The sequence below is a fragment of the Oncorhynchus mykiss genome, chromosome 24 (genome assembly GCF_013265735.2).
Source record: "Oncorhynchus mykiss isolate Arlee chromosome 24, USDA_OmykA_1.1, whole genome shotgun sequence".
Lineage (NCBI taxonomy): Eukaryota > Metazoa > Chordata > Actinopteri > Salmoniformes > Salmonidae > Oncorhynchus > Oncorhynchus mykiss.
Window position 1 is genome coordinate 707,404 of NC_048588.1, and position 19,521 is coordinate 726,924.

General features: G+C 42.2%; 1 protein-coding gene across 2 annotated transcripts in view; it reads right to left on the reverse strand.

The window, feature by feature from the left end:
• dock10 (dedicator of cytokinesis 10) overlaps window positions 1-7,380 on the reverse strand; it is a 177,770-nt gene extending 170,390 nt beyond the window's left edge. For both annotated transcript variants that reach the window (XM_036961951.1, XM_036961950.1), the window contains exon 1: window positions 6,800-7,380. In XM_036961951.1, the coding sequence (XP_036817846.1) occupies window positions 6,800-6,907 (108 nt within the window). In that variant the 5' untranslated portion in view covers window positions 6,908-7,380. The remainder of the gene's footprint in view (window positions 1-6,799) is intronic.
• Between the last annotated feature and the right edge of the window lie 12,141 nt (window positions 7,381-19,521).

Consider the following 19,521-nt stretch of genomic DNA (forward strand, 5'->3'; position numbering starts at 1 on the left):
GGGTATAACCAACGAGGAGATGGGAGAGGCAGGACTTTCAGCGCGATCTGCGTCAGAAATAGAACTGATTTCTATTTTAGCCCTTGGCAACGCAGACGCTCGTTGGCGCTCTCGAGCAGTGTGGGTACAATAATTGAATAACATGGATTTCTACATTTATTTTGCGACGCTCGCACACACAACGTATCTGGTCTGGTCAGCATGTAAGACGATTTGGATAAGAGTGTTAGCTAAATTACTAAAATGTAAAGCCAGCCACGTCACGGACACCGACGCCTCGCTCCCGGGTAGGTAAACACCTTCTCTGCCTACTTCGAGAAAAACAATGCAACTCATGAGGACTGTGTGCTCCCGATCTCTCTGGCCGGCATGAGAAAGACATTTAAGTGTGTTAACCCTCGCAAGGCTGCCGGCCAAAGCCGCATCCTCAAAGCATGTGCAGACCAGCTGGCTGGAGTGATTACAGACATATTCAATCTCTCCCTATCCCAGTCTGTTGTCCCCACTTGCTTGATGATGTTCACCATTGTTCCTATACCCAAGAAACTGAAGGTACAGTAGCATGCAAAAGTATTAACCCCCTTGGCATTTTTCCTATTTTGTTGCCTTACAACCTGGAATTTAAATAGATGTTTGGGGGGGTTGTATAATTTGATTTGCACAACATGCCTACCACTTTGAAGATGCAAAATATTTTGTGTGAAACAAACAAGAAATAAGATAACTTGAGAGTGCATAACTATTCACCCCCCCAAAGTAAATACTTTGTAGAGTCCCCTTTTGCAGAAATTACAGCTGCAAGTCTCTTGCGGTATGTCTCTATAAGCTTGGCACATCTAGCCAGTGGGATTTTTGCCCATTATTCAAGGCAAAACTGCTCCAGCTCCTTCAAGTTGGATGGGTTCCGCTAGTGTACAGCAATCTTTAAGTCATACCACAGATTGTCAATTGGATTGAGGTCTGGGCTTTGACTAGGCCATTGCAAGACATTTAAATGTTTCCCCTAGGGTCATTGTCCTGCTGGAAGGTGAACCTCCGTCCCAGTCTCAAATCTCTGGAAGACAAACTGGTTTCCCTCAAGAACTTCCTTGTATTTAGCGCCATCCATCATTCCTTCAATTCTGACCAGTTTCCCAGTCCCTGCCAATGAAAAACATCCCCACAGCATGATGCTGCCACCCCCATGCTTCACGGTGGGGATGGTATTCTCAGGGTGATGAGAGAAGTTGGGTTTGTGCCAGAAATAGCATTTCCTTGACATCCAAAAAGCTCAATTTTAGTCTCATCTGACCAGAGTACCTTCTTCCATATGTTTGGGAAGTCTCCCACATTTTGGCAAACACCAAACCTGTTTGCTTATTTTTTTCTTTCAGCAATGGCTTTTTTTCTGGCCACTCTTCCGTAAAGCCCAGCTCTGTGGAGTGGACGGCTTAAAGTGGTCCTATGGCCAGATACTCCAATCTCCGCTGTGGAGCTTTGCAGCTCCTTCAGAGTTATCTTTGGTCTCTTTGTTCCCTCTCTGATTAATGCCATCCTTGCCTCCTTGCCTGGTGGACGGCCCTCTCTTGGCAGATTTGTTCTTTCCATTTTTTAATAATGGATTTAAATGGTGCTCTGTGGGATGTTCAAAGTTTCTGATATTTTTTTAGAACCCAACCCTGATCTGTACTTTTCCACAACTTTGTCCCTGACTTGTTCGGAGAGCTCCTTGGTCTTCATGGTAACGCTTGCTTGGTGGTGCCCCTTGCTTAGTGGTGTTGCAGACTCTGGGGCCTTTCAGAACAGGTATATATATATATAAAATATATAAAAAAAAGAGGAATACTTATGTGAGAATGCTGTTCATCACCTACAGCTCAGTCTTCAACACCATAGTGCCCTCCAAGCTGTGAAACTGGTTCCTAGACTTCCTAACAGCCCGACCCCAGGCGGTGAAGGTAGGCAACAACATATCCGCCTCCACAGGGGTGCGTGCTCAGCCCCCTCCTGTACTCCCTGTTCACCAATGACAGCGTGGCTATGCACATCTCCAACTCAATCATCTAGTTTGCTGACGACACAACAGTGGTAGGCCTGATTACCAAGAATGACGAGATAGCCTACAGCAGGGATCATCACCTAGTTCATCAAATGTCTACCCTGCTAGAGCTGCCAGGATCAAGTGTAAGTGCTGTTATTATGAAGTGGAAAAATCTAGGAACGGGACCACTGAATGCTGAAGCATGTAAAAAATTAACTGTCCTCGGTTGCAACACTCACTACCGAGTTCCAAACTGCCTCTGAAAGCAACGTCAGCACAATAACTGTTCGTTGGGTGCTTCATGAAATGGGTTTCCATTGCCAAGCAGCCACACACAAGCTTAAGATCACCATGCGCAATGCCAAGCCTCGGCTGGAGTGGTGTAAAGCTTGCTGCCATTGGACTCTGGAGCCGTGAATATGCAATCTCTGGAGTGATCAATCACGCTTCACCATCTGGCAGTCCGACGGATGAATCTGGGTTTGGCGGATGTAAGGAGAACTCTACCTACCCCAATGCATTGTGCCAACTGTAAAGTTTAGTGGAGGAGGAATAATGGTCTGGGGCTGTTTTTCATGGTTCGGGCTAGGCTCCTTAGTTCCAGCGAAGGTAAATCTTAACGCTACAGCATACATATTCTAGACGATTCTGTGCTTCAAACTTTGTGGCATCAGTTTGGGGAAGGCCCTTTCCTGTTTCAGCATGACAATGCCCCCTGGCACAAAGCGAGGTCCATACAGATATGGTTTGTTGAGATCAGTGTGGAAGAATTTGACTGGCCTGCACAAAGCCCTGACCTCAACCCTATCAAACCCCTTTGGGATGAATTGGAACGCAGACTGCGAGTCAGGCCTAATCGCGCAAAATCAGAGCCCGACCTCACTAATGTTCTTGTGCAAGTCCCTACAGCAATGTTCCAACATCTAGTGGAAAGCCTTCCCAGAAGGGTGGACATATAGCAGCAAAACCAACTCCATATCAATGACCAGGTGTCCACATACATTTACAACAATAACAATGTCTCCACTGTATTTCTGACCAATTTGATGTTATTTTAAAATGGACAAAAAAAAAGGATTTTCTTTCAAAAACAAGGACATCTCTAGGTGACCGCAAACTTTTGAACGGTGGTGTATTCCGGACTCTGACATGGCTCGTTCTCATGTTACTTGTTCTGATATTTCTTAAATGTATTTACATTTTTTGTTTATTGAATTGCTAGATGTTACTGCACTGTTGGAGCTAGAAACATAAGCATTTCCCTGCACCTGCAATAACATCTGCAAATCTGTGTACGCAACTAATAAACTTTGATTTGATTAGATTTTGACACACACAATGTACGACTGCATGAGCTCACACGCGCGCGCGCTCACACGCGCGCGCGCTCACACACACACACAAACACAACCCCACACAGTCACACACACAATGTATGCTCATACACACAAACACACAGACATCACTACATTACATCACCTGTTCCTTTACATTGTACATATGTCATCCCCACATCTAAAGACCTGTAATACCTGTCCTTTACCTGTCAGGTGAGTCATCAGGGAGACTAGGCATCACACACATGGACAAGCAACCCCCAACACAACACACACACACAGCGAAAAAGGATTTGTCCTGCCCTTTACCTGTCAGGTGAGTCATCAGGGAGACTAGGCATCACACACACGGACATGCAACCCCACACAGTCACTCACACAATGTATGCTCACACAGAGAGGGAAAGAGGATTTGTCCTGTCCTTTACCTGTCAGGTGAGTCATCAGGGGGATATCAGGTGTCAAACACTGTCACATCCTAGCACTGTGTGTGTGTGTGTGTGTGTGTGTGTGTCAAACACTGTCACATCCTAGCAGTGTGTGTGTGTGTGTGTGTGTGTCAAACACTGTCACATCCTAGCACTGTGTGTGGTGTGTGTGTGTGTGTGTGTGTGTGTGTGTGTGTCAAACACTGTCACATCCTAGCACTGTGTGTGTGTGTGTGTGTGTGTCAAACACTGTCACATCCTAGCACTGTGTGTGTGTGTGTGTGTGTGGTACTATACAGGCTTGGCACAAATGGTGGGCAAGGACCTGTCATAATGAAAGTGAGTCACTGGGTTTTCCCACTCCTCTATAATTGTCGCTGCCCCTAGGTACAGATCTAGTATCAGCTTCCCCTCCCCCAATCCTAACCTTAACCATTACTGGGGAAAATGAAATACTGATCCAAGATCTGGGGGAAACTTCACCTTAAACCACAAATGTAATTTCAGAGCTGTGGTGGCAGTAACGTTAAGACTTGATGTGACAGCCAGGGTGACAGACACCTCAGAATCATTTCTAACACCTCACACATCCAACACTGATGTACTGATAAAAGCAGAGAGAATAGCATTGAAACCCATAGTGAAGATCTGTCTCAAAAATAATGATTGAAAATAAAAGGAGAGATGAGAAAAATAAGGGAGAATTGAGAATCAAAGCTGAGATATTAGCATGCACCTCAAGCACAACACACACAGGCCAGCCCTATAGATAGGCACTAGTGGCGGTCGGTGCCGTTTAAGGTGAGGGAGGACGATGTTTGTTTTTTTCATGAGCATGGCCTTATTTCTATTACAGCATATTGGATGACTGTCATTCATATTCCATTCATCCAGTTCAATGTAACATTGCTAGGTTTAGGCTAACTATAATGATACTCAAATGTTTCCTATACCCATCATGAGGTTGCTACAACCTAGCTTACAAATAAAAGTTTAGAACACATATGGAAATATTTTAGTAATCAAGGTGCTAGACAGTGACACATTCAATACCAAACAAGAGCTTCTGTTGGACAAATTCAGGTATGTTTATCCCCATTTTGTTCCCTTTGCTTCCGTTTAAGGAACATGTTTTAAACAGAATTGGTGGAATGAACACACCCCTGATCACCCGTAAACACAGTTCATGTTCATAGCAGCGACATACAAACAGCATGATCACTTTGCTAATTGTATATTCCTTCTTGCATCTACACGCTCTACAGTGCTCACAGCCTACATTGTCACCATATTAGCTAACGTCCTAGTCAACATGGCTACTAGAATTAAAACGTTAGAAAACAATCACGAGGTGTACAGAAAGCAGTTTAGAAGTTACACCGGTGGGCCCTGGTGGCAATACATTTCTAAAAGACTTGGAAAACTTCCACTGTTGGATAGCCATGGTCAGCTAGCTAACATAGCATCCCTTGCTGTTTGAGCCAGGTGTTTGACTAGGCTAAACTAGCTAGCTGCATTTTCTGGCCAAGTAGGTGAAAGTTTAAAAAGAAATACAACAATATATAGCTCTCTGCTTCTAAGTCATTTTTTAAAGGGAAGAATTTGTTCAAAACTGTTCAACTATTGTATTTTTTTTTGAGTCAACTACTCACCACATTTTATGCACTGCAGTGCTAGATGTAGCTTATGCTTTCAGTACTAGATTCATTCTCTGGTCCTTATATTGGTGGACAACATGTCAGTTCATGCTGCAAAAGAGCTCTGATAGGTTGGAGGACGTCCTCCGGTCGTTGTCATAATTACTGTGTAAGTCTATGGAAGGGGTGAGAACCATGAGCTTCTTAGGTTTTGTATTGAAGTCAATGTACCCAGAGGAAGACTAAAACTAGCTGTCCTCTGGCTACACCATGATGCTACCCCAGAGAGTGCTGTAAAAGCTACTGTGGACCTTCATTGCAAAACAGTGTGTTTTAATCAATGGTTAGGTGACATAAAACTATACTAAATATATTCCTATCACAATATAACTTTTTAATATTTCACTATTTTTTTTTATAAAATTGACTGAGGATGGTCCTTCACCTCCTCCTCTGAGCAGCCTCCACTGGTACCCACTACACAAAATCTGCCAGAGCCAATTAATGTTAATTAAATGTCAATCCAACCGAAATGTGTGATTGAATTTGTTTTATTTGTATTATGGATTTTTTTGTATTTGTATTATTATTATTTATTTTATTTATTAATTTACACACAACTGGGATGATGTTACTGCCGCGTACGTCATTCAGTGTCTTCAGCTTGAAGCAGGAGGGCATTTCCCGCGGAAAGATAAGGACTAGGCTACAACCAGGTCCATTATTTATTTATTTCCCGGAGGCAGCATGGAAAATACCGAAAACCACTAGAGAATACACGGCTGCTTCGATTTTAGCAGCAAATCTCCTTACATTTAAAACGTTGAGATGGGCAATGCTAAGAATACGCATTCACCACCTCGACCCATATCCTCCGAAAATCACTGGAGAATACACGGCTGCTTCGATTTGAGCAGCAAATCACCTTACATTTAAAACGTTGAGGTGGGCAATGCTAAGAATACGCATTCACAACCTCAACCCATATCCTCTTCAAATGCAACATTGTAGCCCATTCAAGAAAATCCTTTACATGAATGCAACATTGTCTCTCGCAGCATCAAGACAAACTCCCCTTCACCGAAAACTTGCAGGCATATCACAGTTGATGTCACCATTCAAATTTAGCAGCTGTGTTCATTCAACCCAAATCGCATTAACACAATTATGAATGTCAAGTTCGTCAGGATCTGGGCGCAAGGTGCGGCTAGCATCTCCAACAATCAATTCAAAATCAATGGGTGGCTATAGCGTCATTGTAGGTACAGGAGGGACGGTGAGTGAAAAAAACTACACCGTTGAGCTCTAACAATATAGGCCTACTCAGCATTACTGAATAAGGTACAGTCATAACCTTTGTTTTTCCCATTGACCCACCGTCACTGCCGAATGCCTGACAGCATTGGATGCCGTCTGCCTTATCTCCGCTGCACTCCCGGGCTTGAGCAGGTTCTTCGTGAATCTCCGGGTCGATTCCGCTGCCATTTCAGAACGGTCCACACTATTCCTCTGGTTCAAGCGCCGACGTTCGCCCAGATTTACAACGCGTTTGTCTATTGCAAATCCAATGTATACGCCAGCAAAGGCTCTGCTCCCTTCCTCGTCTCGCTGCTGCTTCTACTAGGCTACTAGTACTACACAGCAGCACTGCTTGCGTAGGCTACAGATGCCTATTCAGCGAGATTCTACCAATGCCCGTGCGCTACAGAGTCAAAGGAAGCGGAACTAATGGCCCATCTCTCTCCAACCCCTGGGCTGCAAGAAGCCTTTAAACTATTAACGTTTTAATAATTTAACATAGGCTGGGTTTTCCCAAACACAGTACGCCCAAACCCCTGCTATTTGATGAGGATTTATCTGTTGCTATAAGTCTACGAAACGTTCAAATTGGTCATACAACTAAATTCTAAAAGGCTTGCAATAACAGTGACCATTATGCCCATCATTTGGCCTCTGCCACAGGCCTAGACCAGGCCAAGGAGAGAGGAGAATAACATCCAGAATGTCATCAACTCATCAGCAGTCCACTCAGGACCATCGTTAGAGAGGGAGGAAAAATGGTCACACAGCGACCTATTGTGGTGGAATAGGCTAGTGCAAGTCGTTCATTAATGGTTGTTGTTTTTTCTATAGGTAGCATTATCATAATAGGCTACACAACGCTGTGGCATGGTTGCAACATTGTTGGGCACTATACTGTATATCCACGTTGAATACTACAAGCCATCGTCGGATATGATATCTGGTATGTTCGTATTGAACCATTAACAAGTCCAATTTTGCATTAATGACAATGTTAGCTGGGTATCAGTAAGGAATAAACGCAAAATGTCCTACACATTTGACAAGTCCAAACCATAGCCTATGTCCTTCTGAATACACGATTCCTATATGATGATGGCAATCCAATAGACATACATTCGTCCGCTCTTGTCCTTCTCGTGCTTCTGCACAAAGCATTCAAGTGAACCATCCCATCCACGGATGTCAAAATGTGCAGATGTTTTGGTTTCTTGAGTCTGTGTTGCAAAGTGAGGACACATCGACCTTCACGTGGGTGTTTCCCGTCGCCAAAATAGCCATGGAGACCTAGATAATAGACTACTTCATAGGCCTACCATTTGGCGTTGGTATTTAATGGGAAATGTGGCTTCCATGGAGATCTTGGCAGTTAAGCTCTATGGACTTGTATCTTACCTTAAGGCAACAGAGCAGGCATCCGCAGACGAAGGCATTTTTAAATAGTTGGATGATGTCTAAGGAGACCTACCGCATAAGTTTCCATAAAACACGTGTCCAACTTAGCTTAGTTGATTCTAAAGAAGATTTATCCATTGTTTGATGGAATAATGAATCAGTACTCATTTATTGTACTCTGGCTCCCCCGTTTGTCCACTCTTCAGTACTGCAGCTGTATGAGAAATAATAATTACACCAAATTTGCAATTGTATGCATTGCCTTCATTTCTTAATTTTCTTGAAGATGTTTAGTGCTTTGAAGGCTTTCAGGACTTTGCAGTTTTTCAAGGACGGCTTGTTGGTCTTGTTTGTTTTCAGGGGCTTGGGGGTGGTCTTGGTCAGGAAACCAGGTTTGCTTATTTTCTGCTTCTCTGAGGTTAGTTGAAAAATCCTAGAAAGAAAATCACAGCACTTATAGACAACTGCCCACAATGTCCCTCCCTATAAGAGTAGATATTGACTAATGCCAAGTTCACGTGCTATCGGAGTTATCGAATCTTCCTAGTTCCAACTAGGAAGGTTCACTTGAAAGACTCCAAATCGAAATTACATTTGGGAAACTGAGAGAGGTTTGTTTTCAGAGTTGTGACGTTTCACCACTGTCCTTTTACCTTTTCAACCAAAAGATAACTACAACCTTATCAATATGGATAATTAGGCTACATTTGACATTTGATAATGTAGCTAGTTTGGCCATACTGTCAATGTTAAGCAAGCTAGCTAACTTTATTATTACCAACGTCACCTAGCTTGTCAAGCTAACTAACATCGTATTGGTTGAATAATTATTCTGACCAAAAAGCACAGGAATGAAGCAAAGTCGTATTTTCGACATCACAACTAGAAAGTAGGAAGTTCCGACGAGCACGTGAGCTCGGCATAAACACTCAACAGCCCAAAAAAGGGTTGTTGCTGTAGGTTTAAGTCTCATAGAATGTAAAGTTTATTTAATTTTTATTTTCACCTTTATTTAACCAGGTAGGCTAGTTGAGGATGAAGACCGAGAGGAAGGACACGGACAGACACCGAGTCGTGACTAGAACCCATTAGAAATGCATTAGAAATGTGTGCAAAGACATCCGATCACATAAATATGACCCAATAGGAGTGTTGATACTGGGGCTTATGGTTTAGTTTAAGTACTTGGAAGCTTAGTTTACTATTGAGCGATTATGGATCAGTAGTTGGCAGGCTGTCTTACTTAGGCTTACTTACATGTTGCTTTTCCTCGTGTTTGCCTTGAACCAGGGCTTTGGTCCTGTGAAAGGACAAACACCAATGTCATGTGAATGAGAGCAAATCCGAACATGATCAAACTAATATCACATCCACTTACAGCTTGTTCAGAGTCTGTCTATACATCCTCTCAGTGATATGGAGTTTTTGATGTAAAGAGGATTTATTCTCTACAAGCTGCCAAATTTTGTCTGTTGCAAAGTAAACAGACATCATAAAGTAAAGAAACATATCAATACAGAATAAAGTGATTATGGCTGATGGGACATATGTTGTGTGTTTGTAATAGTCTACGTGTCTATTCATGAAAAATCACATTGATTAACTCTTTGGTCCTAACCCAGTTTACTTACTTACTAATGGCTCTACCTACTCCAGAGGTAGAAATCATGAGCAAAACAGATTTCATTTGATTTAGAATGCTAAGCCAGACAAAATTAAGCGTACCTAATTATATCATGAATATGAGTTTGGGGGGCTAAAATTATTCAAAATTAAATCTTTAAACCTCTCACCAAAAGCTTCACTCATACAAAAGTTATGCTTAAACCCCAAATGGTTCTCCAGTAGATTATTAAAGGCTAATCCTTTGTTCAAATTTTTTTTGTTGTTGCTTTTATACAGATTACAGCTCCTCATTTCTGATTTACTGAAAATGTTGTTGTTTTTAAGTATCGCCTTTCTTAAACAAGCCCGTAAAAAGCTGGTTAAAATTGCAGTTTTATCCTCCATAAAGATATAACAAATATTACAACAAATGTTATGGTTAAACTCAAATATAGTGATGAATTAAAAAAACATTCTTTATGGAATAAAGAAAAAGTAATATATTTATTAACGATATTAGGAATAGAAACGGTGGAGTTATCGAAAATATATCAGAATGTCTGCTCAATCCAAACTTACAACCAACTGATTGCAGCATAATCACAAAAATGTAGGAGGCAAGTGGAAAAGGGAGAAGGTAGGGAACTTGTTTGTCTGCCATATATTAAAGATACAAATTGGCTGAAAAAAATTGGCATAAATAGAAAAATATACCAGTTTCATTTGAGGACAAAAATGTGGACAGCTGCGCCATAGAGGTTGCAAAATAAATGGGAAGAGATTTTCGATGTACCAATTCCATGGCACATGGTTTATGAACTGGTACAAAAAATAACACTTGATTTAACACTTTAAAAAGGAAAGAAATTTCATAAATTAACTTTTAACAAGGCACACCTGTTAATTGAAATGCATTCCAGGTGACTACCTCACAAAGCTGGTTAAGAGAATGCCAAGAGTATACAAAGCTGTCATCAAGGCAAAGAGTGGCTACTTTGAGGAATCTAAAATCTAATTTGATTTGTTTAACACTTTTTTTGTTACTACATGTGTTATTTCGTAGTTTTGACGTCTTCACTATTATTCTACAATGTAGAAAATAGTACAATTAAAGAAAAAGCCTTGAATGAGTAGATGTGTCCAAACTTTTGACTTGGTACTGTAAGTATTCAGACCCTTTACTCAGTACTTTGTTGAAGCACCATTGGAAGCGATTACAGCTTTGCGTCTTCTTGGGTATGATGCTACAAGCTTGGCACACCTGTGTTTGGGGAGTTTCTCCCATTCTTTTCTGCAGATCCTCTCAAGCTCTGTCAGGTTTGATGGGGAGTGCCTGCACATCTATTTTCAGGTCACTCCAGAGATGTTAGATCGGGATCAAGTCCGGGCTGTGGCTGGGCCACTCAAGGACTTGTCCCGAAGCCTCTCCTGTGTTGTCTTGGCTGTGTGCTTAGGGTCATTGTCCTGTTGGAAGGTGAACCTTCACCCCAGTCTGAGGTCCTGAGTGCTCTAGAGCAGGTTTTCATCAAGTATCTCTTTGTATTTTGCTCCACTCATCTTTCCCTCGATCCTGACTAGTCTCCCAGTCCCTGCCACTAAAAAACATCCCCACAGCCTGATGCTGCCATTACCATGCTTCACCATAGGGATGGTGCCAGGATTCCTCTAGATGTGACGCTTGGCATTCAGACCAAAGAGTTCAACCTTGGTTTCATCAGACCAGATAATCTTGTTTCTCATGGTCTGAGAGTCCTTTAGGTGCCTTTTACTGAGGAGTGGCTTCCGTCTGGCCGCTCTACCATAAAGGCCTGATTGGTGGAGAGCTACAGAGATGGTTGTCCTTTTGGAAGGTATTTATTTTTTATATATATACATTTGCAAACATCAAGCTTCCTGCCATATAGTAGGCGGTGTCAGAGGAAGGCCCAAAAAATTGTCAAAGATTCCAGCCACCCAAGTCATAGACTGTTCTCTCTGCTACCGAACGGCAAGCGGTACCGGAGCGCCAAGTCTAGATCCAAAAGGCTCCTTAACAGCTTCTACACCCAAGCTATAAGACTGCTGAAGAATTACTCAAATGGCCACCTCGCTGTTTATCTATGCATAGTCACTTTACCTCAACCTACATGTACAAACTACCTTGACTAACCTGTACCCCCACGACTCGGTACCCCCTGTATATAGCCACGTTATTGTTATGGAATTTTATAGCGTTACTTTTTATTTTTTACATTAGTTTATTTAGTAAATATTTTCTTAGCTCTATTTTATGAACTGTATTGTTGGTTAAGAGCTTGTAAGTATCAGTGGCACACCCCCACCTGTTTTGAGCCCCACATTTTTAGCAAAAAATGTTATTTTTGCATTAATACGTGTCACATATCAGTTTGCAAACAATGTACCAAAAAATATATCATTTAGTTAATATAGCCGCATACAAGCATGGTCTCTGTTTTGTTTTCTTGAGTAAGGCAGCTCCAAAATGCAAGTTTTTCAGCCTAGCTAAGTGCTTTCTGTGGTGGTGGGGCAAGCCAGCAGAAAATACAGTGTTGCTCCGTGATTGGCTCAGTGTTCTATACCTCATGGGGACACCAAGTCACCGCCAAGTCTAAGGGTAGACCTCAAAAATTCTAGCCCCCTGGGTGCTGCCATATAGTTACATCAGAAGTGCCAATCCAAGAAGGCTCAAGGTCATTGGCCACAGATAAAATGACATCAAATCACATTATATGTACAATAGCTTTGATTGAAGTTCAATCTGGTGCTTCTCTCTGTTGTCAACATCATACTTTCAAACTCTTAGCTAGCAGTCATCATCATGAATCAAGTCAACAATCTACTGGTAAATCCTTTTTAATAATGACAAAAAATTATAGACAAAACATATCGGTGCTCCTCGGCCATTGGACATAAACATTACACAACAAGTTGGAAATGTCAAATTCAGCAATGAGTGGTTTGGGAGAAATCAGTGACTGGCTGTGTGGTCCCAAATCAGGGATTAAGAGGCTCTTTTCCATGTTTAAAATGGTAAACATTCAACATTGGCATGCTGTCAATGAAGCATGATTTGTGCCATGCTCAAAAAAACTGTTAAGACCTGCGAAAACTTGACTTCAGTGAGTTCAAGACAACTGAGAAGTCGAGAATAAATGAGCCCTGACTGGGAAAATACGTTTTGAACGGTCATCTAACTCGGAATTGTAAATCCATCCTCTTTCTAGAGATACGACCTGGAGATCAATGACGTCATCATGATTCAACCTAAGAATGCGTCCAAACAATATAAGTGAAATATTAAACTAGGTGGTTCTTGCCCTGAATGTTGATTGGCTGACAGCTGTTGTTATGGGTGTAAGATGGCACAGTGATGCCATCTGTTGGTAAATGTTCATTACTGCAACTCTTGTGTTTTACCGGGGTGCTTGAGATACCCGGATGTGTTGTGATGTACTGAACAAGACTGGTTACTCACATCAATGCCTCTGTCTTGTCATTTAACATTCAAACAGCTGTGGTTTATTAGACCGTATCCCACAGGTATGACAAAAAACATGTATTTTAACTGCTCTAATTACATTGGTAGCCACTTTATAATAGCAATAAGGCACCTCGGGGGTTTGTGATATATGGCCAATATACCGCGGCTAAGGGTATAGAGGAATCCAGGCTGCATCACAGCCGGCCGTGATTGGGAGTCCCATAGGTTAAACATTTCAATTAATTTATTTACCCATTTGCAATCCTCCAAGATAAGTTGATGCGATGTTCAAGTGCACGAACACCTGCAACAGTCACAAGAAAGAAGATTTGTTTTTATTTTCATAAATAAGTCTATAGGCCCTAAGTTCCCCTTTGTGTGTAGGCTAATTTTAGAGTCTCGAGCTCCATGTCTTCTGTCATTGTCACTATCAAGTCCGCCATTATGCGTATGTAACTGATGTGAAATGGCTAGCTAGTTAGTGGTGGTGCGCGCTAATAGCGTTTCAATCAGTGACGTCACTCGCTCTGAGACCTTGAAGTAGTTGTTCCCCTTGCTCTGCAAGAGCCGTGGCTTTTGTGGAGCGATGGGTAACGATGCTTCGAGGGTGGCTGTTGTCGAAGTGTGCAGAGGGTCCCTGGTTCGAGCCCAGGTAGGGGCGAGGAGAGGGACGGAAGCTATACTGTTACACGTACGCACTTTGGTAATGGAATCTAGGCTTACGACAGGAAATAGACCTCTTATTTTACTACATATAACTGTTTCAGGTTCTCCTCAGCTTAAATTCAACCTTTAATAATTAGTCTATAACAATTTAACTACCATAAAAAAAACTTTTAGATACCCTAATAAGCATTCCTTCTCTGTTTCCATCTATAGTTGACCTTTTTGACATCAATGTTACATCACAGTGTTGACCACAAGATGGAGACAGAGTAAAGGAAATGGACATATCAAAATGGAAATAGATTCTCAAACATACAGGAAGGTTACTACTACAGGTTGCTGTAACTCATTTCAGTATGTGAAGTATAGCAACCTGTTTGCACACAATGAATGAATAAGCTTGTGGGTCCTTTACTGGAATGCATTTAGCACCATAACGGACAGTCTAACTATACAGCTACACAAGAGTGTTTCATTCCATGATTTGTATTAGAGAAAGAGTTTTAGTCAAATAAAGAAGACGGAGAGATATACTGTCCTAAAATTAACCTTGCTCCTATCGGCTGTTTTTCATGCATGTCTGAACACACACACACACACACAAACACACAAACACACACACACACACACATCTCTCTCTCTCTCATACAATCACACACATATGCACAAACACATGCTCTCTCTCTCTTTCCATCTCTCTCTCTCTCTCTCTCGTTCTATCTCTCTCTCTCTAATACACCAGATGTTTTATTGGGAGGTATCACATGAACATGTGCAGTCTGACAGGTCGTCTCGTCTCACCCCAGCGTTGAGGACAGAGCCAGGCCAGCAGCTAGCCTCCAGGGGAGGAGGAGGAGGAAGAGGGAGAGGAGAAGGGGAGGCTGGGGCCCGAGGGAGCCCAGGCAGGATCACATATCTCTGGGCTAATTTCTCACATGGTGGAGGAGCCTTCCATCTCATTTCCTCCTCCAAGCCAAACATCCTCCCAGAAAAATAATTTACAAGGTAACAAAACAGGATTGTGTGTCTGACTGAGAGCAATGTTGTCCTCCCACCCAGTACGGAGAATGTAAGTGAGAATGAGAGGGAGAGAAGGAGAGAGGGGAGAGATGGTGTGCAGCACTGCTAGAGAAAGACAAGCTGATGGTGGATATACGACCCCAGAGCGAGGGAGAGGGGGAGCGAGACAAAGGTGAGATGGGAGAGCGAGGCAGAGAGGAATATGGAAATAGAGGGAGAGACAAAGGGGCTACAGAGAGATTGAGAGGGAGAGAGTGAGAAAGGAAGAGAGACAGATCATGTAGTCTATTGTTTCACACCTGAGGCCAACATGATGGTAGGAGTGTGTCAGAGTTGAGCAACACTCCTACACAGACTGGCTGGAGGGTCTCTCACCTGCACATCCTATCAGTAGACATAGCACCAGTTGTACTAAACATTTGTACATAGTCATGCAAAATTACATTTAGGTTATGGGAAGGTAAAAGATAGAGTGGATTTACATTTTAGATTTAAATGTAGTGTTTTGAATGATTATTATTTTTGCAAAATTGAGAAAGTCGGGTCCCTTAATTTCTCTTTTTCTAGGGAGCCTGTTGGATCGCTCTACTTCTGCATCCCCTAATGGCACCCTATACCCTATATAGTGCACTACTTTTGACCATGGAGCATAGGGCTTTGGTCAATTGTAGTGCACTATATAGGGAATAAATAGGATGCCATTTAAGACAGGACCTACTTCTCCTGGACAGGTGTTATCACCTGCATTTTCATCAACAACCCATGTGGAAGAGGGGAGGCTAGATGAAATGCCAGGGTTTAAGACTTCCATGTTTCTCTCAATGCTGAGTTGCACATTTCAGAATCTTCTAATGTCCCTGAAACAGCACAGACAGGCTGTGAACAACCTAGAGACCTGCCTTTCCACTTAGGAATGGGATGGGGATGAATGAAAGTGTGTCAACAATGGAGAGGTGTGTGTATGTGATTCCGTACTCTGAATAAATATAGAAGAGACATACTTGCGAAAGTATTCGGCCCCCTTGAACTTTGCAACCTTTTGCCACATTTCAGGCTTCAAACATAAAGATATAAAACTGTATTTTTTTGTGAAGAATCAACAACAAGTGGGACACAATCATGAAGTGGAACGACATTTATTGGATATTTCAAACTTTTTTAACAAATCAAAAACTGAAAAATTGGGCGTGCAAAATTATTCAGCCCCCTTAAGTTAATACTTTGTAGCGCCACCTTTTGCTGCGATTACAGCTGTAAGTCGCTTGGGGTATGTCTCTATCAGTTTTGCACATCGAGAGACTGAAATTTTTTCCCATTCCTCCTTGCAAAACAGCTCGAGCTCAGTGAGGTTGGATGGAGAGCATTTGTGAACAGCAGTTTTCAGTTCTTTCCACAGATTATTGATTGGATTCAGGTCTGGACTTTGACTTGGCCATTCTAACACCTGGATATGTTTATTTTTGAACCATTCCATTGTAGATTTTGCTTTATGTTTTGGATCATTGTCTTGTTGGAAGACAAATCTCCGTCCCAGTCTCAGGTCTTTTGCAGACTCCATCAGGTTTTCTTCCAGAATGGTCCTGCTCCATCCATCTTCCCATCAATTTTAACCATCTTCCCTGTCCCTGCTGAAGAAAAGCAGGCCCAAACCATGATGCTGCCACCACCATGTTTGACAGTGGGGATGGTGTGTTCAGGGTGATGAGCTGTGTTGCTTTTACGCCAAACATAACGTTTTGCATTGTTGCCAAAAAGTTCAATTTTGGTTTCATCTGACCAGAGCACCTTCTTCCACATGTTTGGTGTGTCTCCCAGGTGGCTTGTGGCAAACTTTAAACGACACTTTTTATGGATATCTTTAAGAAATGGCTTTCTTCTTGCCACTCTTCCATAAAGGCCAGATTTGTGCAATATACGACTGATTGTTGTCCTATGGACAGAGTCTCCCACCTCAGCTGTAGATCTCTGCAGTTCATCCAGAGTGATCATGGGCCTCTTGGCTGCATCCCTGATCAGTCTTCTCCTTGTATGAGCTGAAAGTTTAGAGGGACGGCCAGGTCTTGGTAGATTTGCAGTGGTCTGATACTCCTTCCATTTCAATATTATCGCTTGCACAGTGCTTCTTGGGATGTTCAAAGCTTGGAAAATCTTTTTGTATCCAAATCCGGCTTTAAACTTCTTCACAACAGTGTCTCGGACCTGCCTGGTGTGTTCCTTGTTCTTCATGATGCTCTCTGCGCTTTTAACGGACCTCTGAGACTATCACAGTGCAGGTGCATTTATACGGAGACTTGATTACACACAGGTGGATTGTATTTATCATCATTAGTCATTTAGGTCAACATTGGATCATTCAGAGATCCTCACTGAACTTCTGGAAAGAGTTTGCTGCACTGAAAGTAAAGGGGCTGAATAATTTTGCACACCCAATTTTTCAGTTTTTGATTTGTTAAAAAAGTTTGAAATATCCAATAAATGTCGTTCCACTTCATGATTGTGTCCCACTTGTTGTTGATTCTTCACAAAAAAATACAGTTTTATATCTTTATGTTTGAAGCCTGAAATGTGGCAAAAGGTCGCAAAGTTCAAGGGGGCCGAATACTTTCGCAAGGCACTGTAAGTATTTAAATACTAAAGTTTGCGTTCAGTTGAAAGAAGACAAAGAAATGTTTGTATGAAGGTCATTGGGATACTTTGCTGTATTGACCTAAATGACAGGATTTTGATGAGCAAACTTTAGGATGGAAGGTTTACCCATGGAGCTAGTATAATTCAATGGGTTTACCTCTTTTAATTGATAATGAATAATCCACAATTTTTTTAAGAGTGCCTCCTGGCTGCGATATGAGGAATTGCAACCAGCAATATGAGCACTTTTAACAGTTCATGGTGCATTTTATTATCAATAACAAACCAATTTTTCTAATAACTATGAATATGCTATAGGTCTATTGTTTTACTTGCTCGCCCAGTTTGAATCCATGACCATCTGTGTGTGTTAGAATGGAATGAATTGTAAATCATTGTCTTGCTGTAATGTAATAATAACACAGCCCACACCCTAGTCCTGCTCTATGCATTAAACTGAGCCCGTCATCTGACAGATACTTCAGTACTCCTCTGTCTCTGTGGAACACATTGAGGGACTCAATTAATCCGAACACACACAGGTGAAGAGGTATTTCAAGGCTAAGCAGAAAATCACTGAAGTCTGTGTGTGTGTGTGTGTGTGTGTGTCTGTGAGCCAAGCCAGATGTGGAGAAATGTGCACAGGGATTTATTTTATATTTAACCTTTATTTAACTAGGCAAGTCAGTTAAGAACAAATTCTTATTAGCAATGATGGCCTTCCCCAGCCAAACCCAGACGACGCTGGGCCAATTGTGTGACGCCCTATGGGACTCCCAATCACGGCCGGATGTGATGCAGCCTGGATTCCTCTGTGTCTTAGACCACTGCGCCACTCGGGAGCAGGGATAGCAGCATAGAACACACAGGAGAGGAACCAAAGTGTGGGTTATGACAGTAAGGTTAAGCAAACACACACACACACACACACACATCCTCTCCAGTGTGCACTGAGTCTCAGGTGTGTTTTAACTGCAGCACCAGCAGCAGTAATTAGTGATGTCTCAGAGTGTGCCCTCACTTTTAAACGTGTTAATTAATAATGATCCCACTCCCGTCCCAGCCCTGTTTGTTTCTCAGGATACGGGCTTGCCTGATTAGTGTTCCTCAGAGCCAAAGGGATTCATTCATAAGTGTCCTTGTCACCTACCGAGTCTCCAACCGGCCCTGAGTGTACTGGTACAGAGATAAGCTATGTTTCTTAAACATGCTTTGTGTGTGTGTGTGTGTGTGTGTGCGTGCATGCGTACGTTTGCGTGTTTGTACAGCACTACTGGAATATCTGAGTCTAGAATACTTGATTAATATACTGAAGGATCCACGTGTAATCAAATCATCACACTCGTACTAGAATGTGACCTCTTTTCTCTCTCTCCCGCTCTCTCTTTTTCTCTCTCCCAAACGCTCTGCTTGGCTGGTGATTGAACAAAATGTGTTATTTAAAAGACTCAAATCACAGAGAGACTCTTGCTGTCTTTGTTTGCATTAGAGCCGGGGCCTTCAAATGCCGATCACACTCAATTAGACTGCCATTCTGACGACGTGCTCATGTGGCCCTGTTAATGTGTGGACTAGACAGATAGACAACTAGTGTAGTCTTTGGTTGAGTGTGGCAATAGATTGACATTCAGAGACAGAGACACACTCCACAGACATGCCCATACTAACACACGTACACATGTACGTGTATGCACACACAAATATATGGAAATAGATTAGTGCCAAATGACTCTAACAGGGAAAAGCAGAATATTTGGATGGTTTCTGTCCTCTGTGTCACTATCATACTCACCTGAGTAACACCCTTTTGCTCTCTGCTCTAATCAGGGAGAGGCGGTTGTCCTGTGCTGCAGAGGTTTGTGTGTGTGTGTGTGTGTGTGTGTGTGTGTGTGTGTGTGTGGTGTGTCTGGTGCCTGGGGTGAAATCAGCCAGATGAAAGTTGATGATAAGGTCTGGCTGCTCAGTATAGTGACAGCTGTAGATTAATCTAAAGAAGTTCTGA